This window comes from Phyllosticta citribraziliensis (genome assembly GCF_038025025.1).
Source record: "Phyllosticta citribraziliensis strain CPC 17464 chromosome Unknown J3D65scaffold_1, whole genome shotgun sequence".
NCBI lineage: Eukaryota > Fungi > Ascomycota > Dothideomycetes > Botryosphaeriales > Phyllostictaceae > Phyllosticta > Phyllosticta citribraziliensis.
The window spans coordinates 1,210,340-1,225,696 of record NW_027117338.1 but is presented as its reverse complement, the minus strand read 5'-3'; the positions used below and the strand labels follow the sequence as shown (position 1 = coordinate 1,225,696).

At 55.8% G+C, this 15,357-nt stretch overlaps 5 protein-coding genes across 5 annotated transcripts; 1 reads left to right on the top strand and 4 right to left on the bottom strand.

Moving 5' to 3' along the window:
• Positions 1-874: 874 nt before the first annotated feature.
• On the top strand, positions 875-3,190 carry J3D65DRAFT_19640 (phosphatidic acid phosphatase type 2/haloperoxidase). Its single transcript, XM_066794389.1, has 4 exons — positions 875-1,213; positions 1,271-1,297; positions 1,352-1,860; positions 1,912-3,190. Exons 1-4 carry the CDS (start codon positions 1,152-1,154, stop codon positions 2,859-2,861), a joined length of 1,548 nt encoding a protein of 515 aa, XP_066659661.1. The 5' UTR covers positions 875-1,151; the 3' UTR covers positions 2,862-3,190.
• A 1,122-nt stretch (positions 3,191-4,312) lies between these two features.
• J3D65DRAFT_609555 (amidase) lies at positions 4,313-7,787 on the bottom strand. The gene is made up of 4 exons (XM_066798698.1): positions 7,439-7,787; positions 6,297-6,397; positions 6,111-6,232; positions 4,313-6,058 (listed from the first exon to the last, which is right to left on the bottom strand). The coding sequence occupies exons 1-4, from the start codon at positions 7,764-7,766 to the stop codon at positions 4,675-4,677; spliced, it is 1,935 nt and encodes a 644-aa protein (XP_066659660.1). The 5' UTR covers positions 7,767-7,787; the 3' UTR covers positions 4,313-4,674.
• Positions 7,788-10,350: 2,563 nt separating this feature from the next.
• On the bottom strand, positions 10,351-11,412 carry J3D65DRAFT_663673 (SUR7/PalI family-domain-containing protein; the record flags this gene model as incomplete). The annotated part of the gene is made up of 3 exons (XM_066802689.1): positions 10,351-10,913; positions 10,966-11,206; positions 11,278-11,412. The coding sequence occupies 3 exons, from the start codon at positions 11,410-11,412 to the stop codon at positions 10,351-10,353; spliced, it is 939 nt and encodes a 312-aa protein (XP_066659659.1).
• On the bottom strand, positions 11,169-12,407 carry J3D65DRAFT_19226 (uncharacterized protein). Its single transcript, XM_066794355.1, has 3 exons — positions 12,193-12,407; positions 11,350-12,137; positions 11,169-11,206 (listed from the first exon to the last, which is right to left on the bottom strand). Exons 1-2 carry the CDS (start codon positions 12,226-12,228, stop codon positions 11,619-11,621), a joined length of 555 nt encoding a protein of 184 aa, XP_066659658.1. The 5' UTR covers positions 12,229-12,407; the 3' UTR covers positions 11,169-11,206; positions 11,350-11,618.
• Positions 12,408-13,654: 1,247 nt separating this feature from the next.
• Positions 13,655-15,024, bottom strand: J3D65DRAFT_546832 (uncharacterized protein; the record flags this gene model as incomplete). Its single annotated transcript, XM_066796836.1, has 3 exons — positions 13,655-13,737; positions 13,789-14,145; positions 14,196-15,024. 3 exons carry the CDS (start codon positions 15,022-15,024, stop codon positions 13,655-13,657), a joined length of 1,269 nt encoding a protein of 422 aa, XP_066659657.1.
• Positions 15,025-15,357: the final 333 nt, after the last annotated feature.

Here is a 15,357-nt window from a genome sequence, read left to right as displayed (position 1 = left end):
AAAGATTGATACGCAATTCCAAACCCGGCTCATCACCCATGGATTTTGTGAATCGAGGTCTACTGGCCGGATAATAAGTGCTCCGACTGAATGACTTGTGGACCACCAAACGACATGGTTCGTTTCGTTTTGACGTTTTGACTTTGACGACGACGCTGTCTTGAGTGAGGGGATTGTGTGGTCTGGCCAATCCAAGGAGACGGAAACGTGATTCACCGACCAGTCTGTAGGCAAGGCGCAAGTCTCCGTACTTGATAGATGATTGGACAGGCAGCGGACGATGACGGAGAAGCTCGGTCTCACGGCCGCTACAGCGCCCAAGTACAAAATACGAAGGCAAATAGAGGTAGCTAAATTGCCCGACGGAGAAAAGTGGGGAAGCTGTGGATGAGACAGAGCAGTCAAATTTCCTCTTGTGGCCACGACGGCGCGAGGCTGCCGGTGTGCTTCTTCTATTTCAAGGCTGGTCCAGTTGTTGGCTTTGTCCGTCTTGGGGCGCAGGGAATGAATGCTGACGCGCGGCGCTACGGCGGAGTGGCTGTGGTGTTTTACAAGTGGCACTGGGAGGGCGGAGGATTCGACACGACAGGCGGCCATGTCGGTGATGGACAAAGGGTCCAAGGTTTTAGACCTTTTTCTATACCCTTGCTGGCTGAGGCAGGGCTTGCATTGTCGTGGACGTCGGCTGCAGCGTGCAGGATATACAGATCATAAGCGCCGTACAACGCGCCAAGGCGGGGGTGCTTCTTGGGCGACACAAAAGGCCCCGAGGCCGAGCAGACTGCGGGCCGTACGGTAGAGATGGTGGAGTGGGTCGCGAGGCGCGGCCTTGTCACAAGGCTGTGGGAAGGGAGGGTGAAGACCACGAGGAGAGGGTTGCGGTGGATGAAGCGTTATAAACCCCCGTCCGAGCCTCTCCACGGCACACGGATCACTTCATCATAGTGCAGGCCAGTCCAACCAAACGACACATCAATCAGCCACCACCACCGCATGCCCAGCGCGCGCCAAGACACCCAATCCCAATCACGCCCATCCCTGAGGCTTTGAGGGAAAGGGAGCTCCAGGACTACATTACCTGATGCTCTCGCCGACTCCTGCGTCCCCAATCCAACTTCCGGGTCGCCAGCGGGGCCAACCTTAATTCCGTCATGCCCGCCATGGATAGGCTGCCCTTCTCCAAGAAGCGCCTGGCCAAAAAAGTCATCATCTCGTCAGCTGCCCTCTTGCTCTCTGCCTCTGCTGTCGCGTGCTGACCCCGTCCAAACAGCTACATTCTCGACTATGTCATCATCATGTACGAATCGGTCCCTGTCCCAGCCCGCCGCCCTCCTCTCTAACCGCCCTCCAGTGTCTTTGTTGCCGGCTTCTACGCTCTCGACTCCGTCGAACCGTACCACCAACACTTTTCCCTGCAAAACTACACCCTTCAATACCCCTACGCCGTCAAGGAGCGCGTCCCTGTCTTCGACCTCGTCATCATCGCCGTCCTCGCGCCCGCAATCATCATAGCCATATACACCCTGGTCATTGATGGCTTGTTTTCGAATCAGCCCGCACAAGGAACATCTTCCAAGAGGAGGAAGTTGGCGGGCAAATACCGCATGAAGGACAGGCTGTGGGAGCTCAACTGTGGTGTTCTTGGCCTGCTCTTGTCTGTGGGAGCTGCTTTCACCGTCACTGGAACCTTGAAAAATGCCGTGGGCAAACCAAGACCGGACTTGATAGATCGCTGTCAGCCCAAGCCTGGAAGCCACGATCCCCCGGTCTACGGACTTTCAAATCACAGCATCTGCACGCAGACCGACAACGCCATTCTCAAGGACGGCTTCAGAAGCTTTCCGTCTGGACACAGCAGCAGTACGTGCGACGTGTTCAGGGTCTCTCTCATACTGCGCTAACAAAAATCAGCCGCTTTTGGTGGTCTCTTCTACCTTACAATCTACCTCGCCGCCAAGATGCACGTTTTGGACTCCAAGGGCGAGGTCTGGAAGACATTCATCATTCTGATCCCCGCCCTTGGCGCCGCCCTCATCGCTGCGTCTCGCATCATGGACGCGCGCCACCACCCCTTTGACGTTATTACTGGCAGCATGCTTGGCATTTTCACTGCGTGGGGCGCTTACCGACAGTACTTCCCTCCCGTCACCGAGACCTGGCGCAAAGGCCGCGCATACCCCATCCGCAGCTGGGGCAAAGAACCCGAGCCTCCAGGACCTGAAGCATACCCAATTACGCATCTGCAAGAAGGAGCGGAGCCACTGCGCAATGAAGCCAGCGAGCTCAAGACGATTGACGAGGAGGCCGACGCTGGTGGCCCAGGAGACGCGAACGTTTTTAGGCAACAAGTGTCGGCATCACAGCGCCGCCGCGCCGCCCAAGATGCCTACTCGGCTTCGGGTCCCACGCCTACGTCCACATACAGCGCCGACCCGCTCCAACGCCAGCCCTCTGGTCTATCCTACACGCCCTCTTCCAACTTCACCAGCAACAACCCCTACGCCGGCGCCTACCGCCGACGCGGCGCAAACGACGACTACGCCTCGTCGTCGTCCGAAGACGAACCCAACGATTTTGAGCTGCAGCACTCGACCTCGGCGGCAGGCGGCGGGGGCATCGTGTCGCCGTTCCCCCAGTATCCCCGCGGCACGTACAATCCCGTCGTCGACACGTTTGACGCTTCGGACACGGCGTACCACCGACCGCCGGGACAACTGCAGGCCACGACGACGGGCAGCAGCAGTGGTGGATTCGCAGGCGGCGATGAGGCCGACATGGGGACCATGGGTGCAGCGAGGATGAATGGGCCGGCACCTGTGCCGCCAAGGCATTTGGAAGGCGTCTCTGGATTCGGCAGGTAGCGTTGAGGCGAAGAAGGTCGCGGATATCATTTTCTTGATTGGGGATCTTTTTGACTGGATGGGCTGACTGCCCATTGGCCCACCCTTGTTTTTGCAAATCTGCAACCATTCTTCATCCTCCCCCCGCCGTTGACCGTTTGATTCTGCAGCGGCGTTAGGCTTTTTCTCTTCGCCATCTGGAACAACCCCTTTTACTCTCATCTCTCACCTTGTCTTTTCGGGGAGCTTTACTCTTTCTCTTTTCCTTTCTTCTTCACAGGATGTTGAGCAGGCAATTTACAAACGGGTAAGGTGGGCGGAGGAGAGCAGATTGCAGTGGGCGTGGCATAGCGGGCATCACAAGCATGACAGCGCAGCACATAGAGAAAGAGTGCAGCATTTCATATACACGGTCGGCGTGGGAATGGCATGGCGTGGCATGGCATGGTATATATCTACGTATATACACAGACACTGCATGTGGATGTAAAATACGCGTCAAAAGGTATCGCAATTGCGGTGTTTCTTTGCTTTCACAATGTCCAGATGTGTCGATTCTTGACGCTGTTGAAGCGTGGTGTTGCGTGTTGATACGTAAAAGTTCTCAGGGGCATTCATAGCACCTACAAGATGGTCATAGGAAGTATTCAAACTTCGGTCACACAGCCTTGGTCGATGAATGGGACACTTTCTCCCTGCATCCCGTCGCCCCGTCCTTCTCTTTCCATCTCAATGCGCATTGGAACGCAACAGTGCCGTGACATCAGCGCGCTTCACTTGTTTGCATGCAGTGGACGCTGTCAATGGACGGGCTAATGTTCCGTTTATGATGTCTCGCAGACTATATCAACACGCCATTTCTTTTTTCTTTTCTCTTTCTTTTTTGGTACGACGGTATTACATAGATGGCGGGACAGCAGCGCGGCTGGAGAGTGGAAACACAGACAGGCAGACAGGTAGACAGACAGGCAGACAAGGAAACAGGCACGCGGGTGAGACAGTGCTACGAGTGCAACGACGCGCGGGCGGGACGGGACCGCCGTAGTACCAGCAGGCAGAGGTCCTACGATGCACGTTCTCAGTACCTAGATCCAAGAGGAACAGGAGGAGTGGGTTCTAGAACAGAGGGGTATGTGTTCGGGATGTGTGCAACAACGGATCAACTACCCAACCAAGCAATCAAGGTTGTACGGCTGTGGCGTGAGGTGTTTCAAAGGGGGGGGGGGGGGGGGGGGGGGGGGGGAGCGAAGAGGGGTAAGGGGGGTCAGTCTAAGACAGTGAGAAAAGAGCGTGGCGAGGGTGGGTGTCTCTCATGTCGCAGCGTGGCGTCAAGTGAGCGGATGGGATTCAGGGGGTTTCGGATGATTTTCCGGTCGGGCGGACGGAAAGTCGGAAGGACGGGAGAGCTGGAGTGTCTCAGTGACGACGTTGGTAGGACAGAGAGCAGATTTTGGTAAGTGAGGGCGGGATCAGGGGAAAGAAGAATGCTATTGATTCGACATGTGCGACAGCAAGCTGAATCAGCCCATTCATTTCTTCATTCTTCTTCTTTTTGCATTGTTTGGCTGAGGGGAGAGACTTTGGGATTGTTTCTTTCTTCCCTTTGCTTTGCGAGACCCCTTGGCATATTGTATCCCCTGAAGATGTATCGGTCGCGAGTGAGTCAATGGAGTCTGTCTACACACACACCATTCATTGTCGCGTACGTTGATAGGGAGACTGCTATTAAGGAAAGGGAATCAATGTCGGGAGTTGTGCATGATGTTGAATAGAGCAATGAATCAGAACCACCAACCTCATCCGCTCCTCCTAGTCTCCATTCCGCCCACCCCCTCTACTCGCTACACGTCTCCGGCTTCGCGCCCTTGACCAACACATCGCCCAGCTCCGTGGTCGGACTGACCCACGTCTTCCCACGCGCCCTCGCCTTGGTCCTCTGCTCAAACGCATACGCAAACCCCACCAAGGCTGCCTCGCTCCACCGCCTCCCAGCAAAGCTCAACCCAAACGGGACGCCCGGCGCGGTGTCGACGAGCCCGCGCGCGCCCTCCTGCGACACGACCGACGCATTGGCCGGGTAGAAGCCTAAGGGCACCGTGACGACGGGGGTGCCGATGATGGCGCTGATGCCCGGGGAGAAGCTGGTCGGCAGGACGACGGCGTCGAGATTGTGCGCGTCGAGCGCGCCCAGCAGCCCGCCCGCGCCGCCCAGGATTTGATTCGCTGTGTACGCGGCCCAGACTTCGGGAGACGTGTTTGCGGGCGTCGACGAGTTGAGCGCCGCGTCCCAGATGCCCGTGTCGCGGTCTGGGTAGTCCTCGCGGGGGTCGGACTGCGTGAAGGCGCGCACGTCGGCCAGGGAGCTGAGGTTCGCTGGATTGGCTGTCAGTTTGGATAGGTAGGTGGCGAGGTTGGCCACAAAGTCGGCGCCGAGGACTAGCGTCTCGTTTTGCGATTGCACGTATTCCGAAAAAGCTGTGTAGTTTGCGTCGGGGACGATTGTTGCGCCGGCGGCGGCAAGAACGACCAGAGATGCTTTGAACGCGGCGACTTCCGTGTCGTAGGTTCCGTCACTGTTGAAGAATTCAATCACGTTGGTGGGCACGCCTATGCGAGCCCCGGAGAGGGCCGACAGCTGGCATGCGGCGACGTAGTCTGGAAGGCTGCCGTTATTGGGAATGGTCGACGTGTAGTTGTCATACGGGTCTACGCCGGCAATCGCCTGAAGAAGGTATACAGCATCCTTCACGGTACGGGCCATGGGGCCTACAGTGTCCTGTCGCGGGCTAATGGGAATGACGAGTTCTCTCGAGGTGAGCCCAACCGATGGCTTTATGCCAACTAGATTATTCTTGTTGGAGGGAGACAGGATCGAGCCATCCGTTTCAGTCCCCAGTGCTGCCAGCGCGAGACCGAGGGCTGAACCGACTCCACTGCCAGACGAACTGCCGCTTGGGTCTTGGTTGGGGTAGTAGGCTCCAATAACTTGCCCACCAAGGGCCGACCAGCCGCTCGTCGAGTTGTTGGATCTGAAGTTGGCCCATTGGCTTAAGTTCGTTTTACCAAGGATTATGGCTCCCGCTTTGCGCAGCTTTCGGACAACTGTAGCGTCGCGGGGGACCTTGGCTCCGACAAGGGCATAGGAACCAGCAGTATTTTCCATCTGATCATCAGTAGCAATGTTGTTTTTGATCAGAATGGGAATGCCATGAAGGGGCCTAAGTCATCATAATCAGCATCGAAGAGAAGAACTGACTGAGAGTGACCTACCCGCGAACAGTGCCGTTCCTCCTCTCCGCGTCAAGATGGTTTGCAATACCGATTGCCTCAGAATTGAGCTCGACCACAGCGCGGACAGAGTTGTTGACCTCTTTGATGCGGGCAACATATGCCTATCGCGAAAAGTCAGCATCCCCCGTGTCAATGAATGCACTCATGTCTTGATAACAAACGCACATTAACAAGGTCGACACTTGTAAACAAGCCCGCTCCAAGACCAGCCTGGAGTTCTTCGGCCGTGGCCTCGGCAAGACTGGGAAGCGTCGAGTTGTCAGCTGCTGCAAAATGTTTCGTCAGCGGACCACGTTCCGATGCAGAGAACCGAGACAGCAGCCAAGCCAGCCAGCCATGATGACGTACGGACGGTGGTGATTATGGTGGTGGCTACATGACACCACGCAGGCGCCAGGAAGAAGGAGATGTGGAAAAGAGAGACAAGAAGGACGCGTAAGGGAGCCATGGTGGTGGTGGTTTGCAATGCGAATGCTTGTTTGCAAGGATGAACGCGAGAGAGATGGTGGAAGAAAGCGGTTATTATCTTTCCGACTGAATTGACGGGCGCAAGAGACAATGAAGTGAAGATGAGAGGGAGACGCTCAATGGGCTATTGAGAGTAATGGACACAGACAGATAGAGAGACAAATAGACAATTCGCGGCTCAATGAATCAAGACGACAAGTCAGAGACAAGCAGATAGACAGCAGACTCGAACACAGTCCAACCTTTCAGTCAGACTCGGCGCTCTCTCTCAAATCCACCAACACAGGAAAGCTGAAGTGCGCGCGCTTTTTTCAGTGCCAGCTGGTTCCTGTCTTGCGTCCCGTCCGTCTCTTCAATGTTCCTTTTTTATTCTGTCGTCCCAGGTACCAGGAAAAGAAAAAGGCATGGGCAGAGATATCATTGTTGCAATAATAAGAAACCCCGCTCGGTTCACTCATCATTCGTTGAGAGAGCCTCATCCCACGAAACTAGCACACAGATGTAGTCTAGCGCTGCACGGCATGTACAGGACACTGCACAGACTATACCCAGCAGGTAAGGTGGACCGACGAGAGGCGGCAAAATGGCAGGGGTATGTGGAGCGCTGCCATCTTGTATGTTCTCTTTCGATGATGAAAGAACTGGAGGGGATTGATGAGCTGGTGGATTGACGTGCAGGACTTTTGCTTTTCCCGCCAGACCCTTTGTCGATGGTGAATGGCGCGACATGCAACTTCCTGACAGGACCGTCGATTGGGAGAGAAAAGAACGGTGTCTGGCTTCCGCCCGTCCGCATCCGCGGCTTGCCTATCGTTCGCGCACTCGTCTCAATCACTTACTCAATGTCGCTTGCAGCCCTCCATGATGCCGCCACCACCACCAAGATCGCCAGCGCACCGGGGTTGTCTTCGTTGTCCACGTAGTCCAGGACGGGCACCACCCGCGCCCGCTGCTCATCAGCGGTGCAAGCAGCATTGCGGCTACCAGAAGCAGCACGGCGAAGACATGGCGATGTCGAGAGGTGTGACGGCGCGCTGTGTTCCTGGCCGTAGATGCTGTAGACGGTGTCGCTCGCGCAGTAGCGCTTTTCAGTTGTTTCACGTTGTCTTCATTTGAAGGCGTTGCGGAAGAAGACGATAGTGCTGGTGGAGAAGGTGAAGATGGCATTGCGCGACGTAGAAGGTTGAATTGTTCCACACACAAAGCAGCGGGTAGGCAAGCGTGGTGGGGTGTATCGATGGTCCATGCGCTCCGACCTACCACTGAGAGGAGAAGAAAGCCCAAAACAACTCCTGCACACTGACCAACCCAACCATCATCAAGGAGCATTCGTACGCTTCAACAGATGTTACGGTACCTGGTTGTATGATTATCTGGTTGCCTATTTAGGCCTGGAGGCTTTTCTCTGCTGCAGCCCGTGGACTCTACGTCCTTGTGGCTGCCCCTGGAGCTTGCGATGTCTGGAAATCAACTTGTACTTCACCTCCATCGCGACAGATTTATATGGGCCTCAAGATACGCGAGGCCAAGAGCATAAGGAGCGCTCGGAATCCGGAACTGCATTGATGAAGTGGTAGGCATCGAACTCGATCTGTGTGGTACCTTGGGTTTCACTCTACGTCACCAAAGGGGCTCAAAACTACACCTTGCTCTTGAGTCGAACCTTTCTCCATCACACCGACGCTTCCGATTTACTGGGAGCTGACCGCTTCATCTTCTGAACGGAGCTGTGGAGGATGTGCGAACAATTCCGGATGTGAAAAGGATGCGTCCTGGACCTCGAGCAGGCATATGCTGGAGGATCTGTTCACTGGACAAGTGTCAGCAGCCATGTGGCACTTGGGCCTGGGGCAGTTGCAACCGCATTGCTTTGCGCCTTGCTGTAGAACCTTGGGACTGTAGTGCTGCAACTTTTGCCACTAAACCTTCGCCGCGTCTTTGACTGGCGCTCAAAGGAAGCATGGGGCGCCTTCAATAAAGGCGACAAGGAAGACGCCTACCGCCAGGCTCGAGAACTTCTACTTGAGCCCAAGCTCAGTCCCTCCCTCCGGGCGCACTGCCGCTTGTTGCTCGCGCACTCCGATGACATGGCCTCGTAAGCAGCTCTTTTCCCTCGGCTTGTCCTTTGACCAACTACCCAGGAAACACGGTGAAGAAGCTGTAGCGCTCTACCAGCAGCTCAACAATCACGTTACTTCCGACGGGGCCATAAGATTCGGCCAGAAATGCCTCGCCGAGGCACACCGACTTCTTGAACATGCGAGGACGCGCGAGCATGAGGAAAAGGAGCGGTATGCTGGCATGACAAAGAGGCAGATCATCACCGCCAAAGCGAGGCACATCGTCAAAATTCTGGAAGAACAGGCGGCAGAGGAGGAGGCGGAAATGGAGAAGGCGGAGAAGAATAAAGAGGAGGACAATGAGGAGGAAAATGAAGAGGAAGATGAGGAGGAAGATGCGGAGGAAGATGAAGATGAGGAGGAGGACGAAGAGTAGGAAGATCCTGGAGTTTGCTGAAGCACTCTTTGTTCAATGCATCGCATGAGCACGGAGGAATAGCCCAGAAGTCAATTGAATCGCAACATGCGTGAGCTGCATTCTCGTCACCGCCGAAAACAAGGACTATGAAGGGCGCGGCAAGTACTCGATTGGTAGCATACGAAGACCATGTCAATTTTCATCCGCTATTACAGTGACGCCTATGGAGAAGTCGTCAGCCATCACAATTCCGCGTGGGGAGCAGTCTTCCGCCACTACGATCGCACCTGGGGAGCAGTTGTCTGTTGCTGCAGCTAGAACCGGGGAGCCTCAGCTCTCTAATACCCAACTTGGCGGCAAAACAGAATTGGAATTGTGCGGCATTGGAAGAGAGTATTGGAATTGGAACGGCGTACAGTCGGTGGATTTGGGGACGGGCGAGCACTCGATGGGTATTATACGATGACTGGGCTAATTCTGAATCCAAACGAGTGCTCTCTGACCGCTGCCCTCCTATGATGATGTGTGCCACGGCTTGTGCGACCAGGTCTCAGTCGGTTGTGCCGTTGTGCTGTCGTGCTGTTGTCGTCAAAACAAACGGCCCTGGCAACGCGGGGGCCGGGTTACGTTCGTGGAAAGTAGTCAAGCTCCCGTCTGCCTTTCCGTGCGCTGGCGGGCAGGTCAGGTCGGGACCGGGGCGTTTTGCGGTACCTGGTATTTTGGTAGTAGTCAGGGTCAGCTAGCGAGGGGCCAGGGACAACTGGCTGGCTGGCTGGCCGACCGATCGAGGCTGGACCCTGACTTCAATGGCCTTGCGACCTTGGTCAGGCACTCACTGTTTGTGTCGAGAATCTCTGTGTCAAAGCAAACAGAGGACGCGGAAATCCAAACGCAGCTGAAGTTATTGATTCCGTAGTGTGTGATATCTACCTGTCCAGTTCCCCACCGTGGTATCCCAATAAATGGACAAAATCCATGCAGCCTCGACGACTGCGCCTCCTGATGCCAAATTTGCATGCTGGGCATGTCTATAGCCCCCCCAGAAAGTCCCAGCAACCCGTCATGAAAAAGGTTCCCATAAAACTCCAATGCTAACTGCCGCCTGTTGGGCAAAAAAACGGGCAGTCCAAGGGGAAAGTCGTCCGTCGGCTCCCCAGCCCCCCCGTCGTCGTCAAGAATTTACAAGGAAAGACCCCAAGGAGGGCAAAAAGGGAAAAATGTAGCTTTTTTTTTACAATCGGTGTTTTCTTTCTTCTTTCCCCTTGCTCTCGCTCTACACGTTGCGATGGCTGTACGGCTCGTAGCCCGTGTGCTGACCGTTCATGTCGCGCAGCGGGACGTTGCTGTTGGTGGCGTTGTTGTTCGACGTGCCGAACGGGCTGTTGACGCGCTCGTACGTGTAAGGGGCCTTCTCGACGACGGGTCCACGGCCGCGGTTGTGCTTGTCGCTGGAGCGTCCAGAGCAGCAGCACGTGCTCAGCATCCAGAAGAGGCCGGCGCCGATGGCGAAAGCGGAGGCCAGCCAAGTGACGGCGAGCATCTTGCCGCCAAGACTGGCCTTTATGTTGTAGTCTTTCAGGGCTGAATTAAAGGTGCCCATTATGGTGACGTATAGTGCTGTTGAAGTGACCGAAGCGGCGACCGTGAAGATAGTGGCAGCGGTCGAAACGAAAGTGGTGAGGAAGCTGCCCCAGCGCGAGAATATAGCTAGAATTCCAACAACGATCTCGATGGCATTGCAGGCCAGCGCCACCGCGTACGCCGCGTACATCCACTTTGCGACCTTTCGGTATATTTTGAGGCCATTTTGGAGGGAATCAGGGACCAAACCTTCAACTAAATCAGCTGTTAACGACCGTTCGGCGCTCTTGAAAGCCTCAAGACTTACCTGCGGTGTTGTTCAGACCCCAAGTCGAGATAGGATCGAAATAATACGCGCTTTTACGAGGCGAGCAGTAGGTCAACTTGTAACCACCTGTCGAGTTCTTGTTGCCGTCGCAATAGTTCATAAGTCCGACTGTGTAAATGTCCTTGAGGTCTGAATCCACGGTAGTCTGGAGTGCCGCCAAGAGTTCGTCATCGACACCGGAAATATTCAATGGATTAGAACGAAATTCGGACGTATCGGCCTGCCATACGAATGATTTAGTATTTGTTGATTTTTCGAGCAACTCCAGGAGGAGCCGGGCTAGCTGCTCACCTTCAAGAAGTAGAGATCACCCAGTGTCGAACTACTCTTGCTGTTTCCGAGGAAGACGAGAACTAGACAGACCAGCGCGGCGATGGCCAGCGCCATGGGCGTGACGATGCACGCCGCGCGACCGACTTTGCCCATGCTTTGGCGACGACGACGGACGGTGCAGCAGAAGGGTTCCTGGAGAGGATGGTTGCGGTAATGGCGACGGTAGCAGCCGGATTTGTTGGTAGGGAGAAGATGGTTGTTGGATGGTGGAGGTAGAGGTGGTGGGAGGAGATTTGGTTGGTGAACAGCAGAAGCTGGATGAATGTTTCAAGGCAACGGGAGGCGTGCAGTTCTCTTTATCAAGTCGGGCAGACAGGGCGCTCCAAGCGGTGAGCCGACCAGTGAGCAGGCAGTGGAATGGGGCGCAGCGGTGCGGTGCGGTGCGGTGCGTGGAGCTTTGTGTGGCAGGGCCAGCCACTGCTGTGTTGACGGTGACGTACCGCTGTTGCAACCAGACGAGAGAGGAGACCGAGGGAGCCCCCCCAAGGCAACGCAGCGCGCAGCGACAAGGCATCCATCACCTGGCACGGACTCTTGGGCCTACAAAATCTCGTCCATCCCCTGCTCACGTCCCATTCCTTCTGTCGATCAATCCTGGGGTTCTGCTGCTGCGCCCGCCCAAGCAAACTGCGCAAACTGCTCTGCCCCGACTCGCTGCGGCGACACACACATACGCGCGTCGGCCGCCGAACATGAGCTGAGAATTTTTCTCTTCCCCTCGCACAAGATAGTCTCACTCGTCTTTGCACACGCGGCGTCGGGGCAAGCCAAGCTTTTCTCTTTCTTGCACGCAGCCATCCGTCGAGAAACAGAATTATCTGTCGCATGGCGTCAGCAGTCTTGTCACGGCGTATCAGTCAGTCAGTCATTCACAGAGGTCACGACGCATCCAGCGATCCGTCCGTTCATCCATCGGTGCGAAGAAGGGGGTCATCAGTCATGCTCAAGTAGATGGTACAAGGCTCCAACCCACGGCATTCTCATACGGACGACGAGTCGACGACGACCGAGAGGCAGTGGATAGCGAATGATTGACAAATGCGAACTAGCCGAAAAAAGGGTCTTCGACGCCAAGCGTCCGGTGCCAAGAGAGAGTGATTCGTCATCAGCGCTGCGTGGTGGAGGGGGCGACCTGAGGGTTGTGCTATTTTTGGCGCGTGGTGCATGGCCCGGACGACCACTCGACTGCAGCCAGCCAGAGAAAGCCTCTGTGCCTCCTACACTACGACGACGACACCCAACCAGTCAGCCCCCTCCCAGCCCTAGGGCTCTCTCTAAGCCTTCGTCCTCCGCTGCTTGGCATGATCTTCGAAGGAGGAGCGAGCGAAAAAAAGGTTTACAGGATGGGGGCTAGGTTGAAACTAGGCTGCGCCATTTGCGACAAGTCTCACCTCTGTGCTTTGTCACCACCACCACCACCATCGTCCCACATGAGGAGTGCGCTGCACGTGTTTGGTTCGATTCTTCCGTCTCTGCACTTGTTCGTCCTCGCTCTGCTGTCTGTCCAGTGTCGTCTTCCAGCTGCACAGGTGCTGACCCCTTGCCATCTCTGACTCTGTACCTCCGCCCACACACGTACGTACACAACCAACAGAACACACTATCCACCGCAATCGTGCTCCTGTGCACAATGCCACACCCCAAATCCAAATACACAAGAAAATAGACAAAGCAGAAACACCGCCTCTTGAGTCCACCCTAAAGCATGCCCGGGCCCACCCCAGTCCTAAATGATGTCCCTGGTATTCTCCCAAAACTCCGACTCCAGATTCCGCGACGAGACCACCAGGTCAAGCGCCCCAATATAGAGACCAGTTCCAGTTCTGACAAAGGAAATTTGTCCCCCTAGACGAGCCGCGTCGCCGTGCTCAATTGCAAAAAAACAGAATAGTAAAAGATCCAAAAACCCACTTCAGAGTCGATGGGTCGAGAAGAAAGAAAATGCGGCGGCCGTGGCAGCTGGTCGCTTTTGGAAGGTGATTTTGTTCAAAACTTGGCCACCGCTGCTGCTGAATGTAATGACAAGAGACGAAATTTCTGGGGCAGTCGACGTCGCAACGCGACAAAATTAGGTCGGGTCGACACGCCAGACTAACCGAAATTGCGACCTTCGTCACGCAACCAAGGTTCAATTAGGGGTACATCAGGCGTGCGTCCAAATGTTGGTCTCGCGGCGACGCATCGTCCCCTCGGTCCATGATGTGGGGATCAACGTCGTCCACAAAACAAGATTGTGGTTCTGCGCACCCCCAGTGTTGGAGTTTGCACATGGCTCCGATGTAGGATGCCAGTTGGGAGAATGATTGAAACAAGACGAGTCCAACATCTTTGCAACTCATCTCCGCGGGGGTTGGTCGTGGGGACCGTTTTGGAATCGTCTTCCGCTTTCGCTTCTTGACCTGATCCACTCGGCAGAGCCTGTAACAACGTCAGATGTGATACTGGTGTGTGGACCAAATAGAAACTTACCGTTTTGCCGGCCTTCTGCCGCCTTTTGTGCCTCTGGGTCGGGACGCGCGCTTCCAGAACCACCGCGCAAAATGTCTTCGGGGTTGAGCTTGCAAATCTCGTAGGCCACCTGCTGAGCGACGTAGCGTCGCAGCTCCCGGTCCTCAGCCATGTCTTCGCCTTCGAGACGGAACTTGTCGTTCTTGGTGAGCTTTGATCTTCTCGATGCGCGAATCTCGTTCATGATGTAGAGCAACTCCGACTCGTGTGCCCGCTTGCGCTCGGCTGCAAATCTTGCAGTGCGCACATATCTTCTTGTCACATCCATGGCGCCATCGGCGGAAAAGGCAATGCAGTACGCAAGCTTCTTGCCCCAGCCTGTGCATAGTTAGCATTGACCTAGAGAGCTTGACATGAACCAGACGTACCTTCAGTGTAGAGGCGAGGCTTATCCCAGGATTCCTCGCAAGCATCGACATGTACCCATCTTCTCCGGTGCGACGAATACACTTCAGTCCAGACGTGATCTTCAGAGTTCCAGACCCATCTCACACGGCTGCCCATGGCGCGGCAAAGCATGCTGAAGCAGTTTGCCCACTCTCCAACACGACCTTTCCGGGTTTGGAGCAGCACAAAGGCGTCGTTGTAGCGAGGAAATCTTTCATAGGTGCCGCACTGGTCGAGGGAGCAACGGTAGAGTTCGACTTGGCTGGCACCGCGCGCCTGCTCGTCGGGGAGGACAGCAGCCAAGCCGACGGCAATGGTCGGAGAGCCGCAAGTGTGGCATGCCGGGTTATTGACCCATGTAAAGAAAGATCTCTTGAACCATCGCAGCAGCGCACGGATGACACAGTCCTGGTAACCCCAGGCGGGCTTCTTGCCAGCGCCGAGCGACTCGGCCTCGGCCTTGAATATTTGGCTTTCCTCCTCGGCCTCGCCGTAGATCTGATCCAACGGAATCACCCTCAGTGCCTCGTCCAGCAGACCGGGATTCTCCCACTTGACGGGCATGTTGGAGAGAGAAAGCAGCATGTTCTTGAATCGCATGGAGCGGGCGTCCGAGGGCGGCCTGGGCACAAGAGGAATATTGCGGATGCTCGAGCTATACGACGGAGGCGGCGCGTTGGTGGGAGGAAGAGCAGCGTTGAAGGGAGCGGGGGATGCGGAGCGAGAGCGACTGCTCAGTTCGTTCATGCGCTTGGTGCTCAAGACTTGACGGAAGCGGTCCGTCAACTCTCGTGCCTTTTGTTCGTCCATGGGCGAGGGGCCATGCGCCCGGCGGGAAGGGGTCGCATCGGCCATTGTGGTGTTGGAGAAGAGTCGTCGGGCGCGTCGTGGTGGAGTTGGAGTGGTTGTGAGGCAGGGTGCGGCGGCAGTAGTGTTGCGTCTTGCACAGCCCGGTCGACGGAGCCACCAGCGGCGGGCCAGTGCACGGGGGTCTTGGGTGAAGGGACGGGTCACGGAGACGGGGACGGCGATGAGGTCGAAATGGAGGGTCAGGAGGAGAGTCGGGGTCGCTGGGGTAAGTAATAGGTGGTGGAGGTTGGAGAAGAGAGAGGTGAGATGGACGGAGGATGAGGTGTCAAGGGA

Bases quoted from the DNA above. Each gene is read 5' to 3' on its own strand.
- J3D65DRAFT_19640 (XM_066794389.1), top strand. From the start codon at position 1,152: ATGCCCGCCATGGATAGGCTGCCCTTCTCCAAGAAGCGCCTGGCCAAA. The intron at 1,214-1,270 runs GTCAGCTGCCCT...CCGTCCAAACAG, and splicing joins GCCAAAAAAGTCATCATCTC to CTACATTCTCGACTATGTCA. The intron at 1,298-1,351 runs GTACGAATCGGT...ACCGCCCTCCAG, and splicing joins CTCGACTATGTCATCATCAT to TGTCTTTGTTGCCGGCTTCT.
- J3D65DRAFT_609555 (XM_066798698.1), bottom strand. From the start codon at position 7,766: ATGCCATCTTCACCTTCTCCACCAGCACTATCGTCTTCTTCCGCAACG. The intron at 6,233-6,296 runs GTGCGTTTGTTA...TTTTCGCGATAG, and splicing joins CAAGTGTCGACCTTGTTAAT to GCATATGTTGCCCGCATCAA. The intron at 6,059-6,110 runs GTAGGTCACTCT...ATGATGACTTAG, and splicing joins AGGAACGGCACTGTTCGCGG to GCCCCTTCATGGCATTCCCA.
- J3D65DRAFT_19226 (XM_066794355.1), bottom strand. From the start codon at position 12,228: ATGAACGGACGGATCGCTGGATGCGTCGTGACCTCT. The intron at 12,138-12,192 runs GTGAATGACTGA...GCCATGCGACAG, and splicing joins CTGGATGCGTCGTGACCTCT to ATAATTCTGTTTCTCGACGG.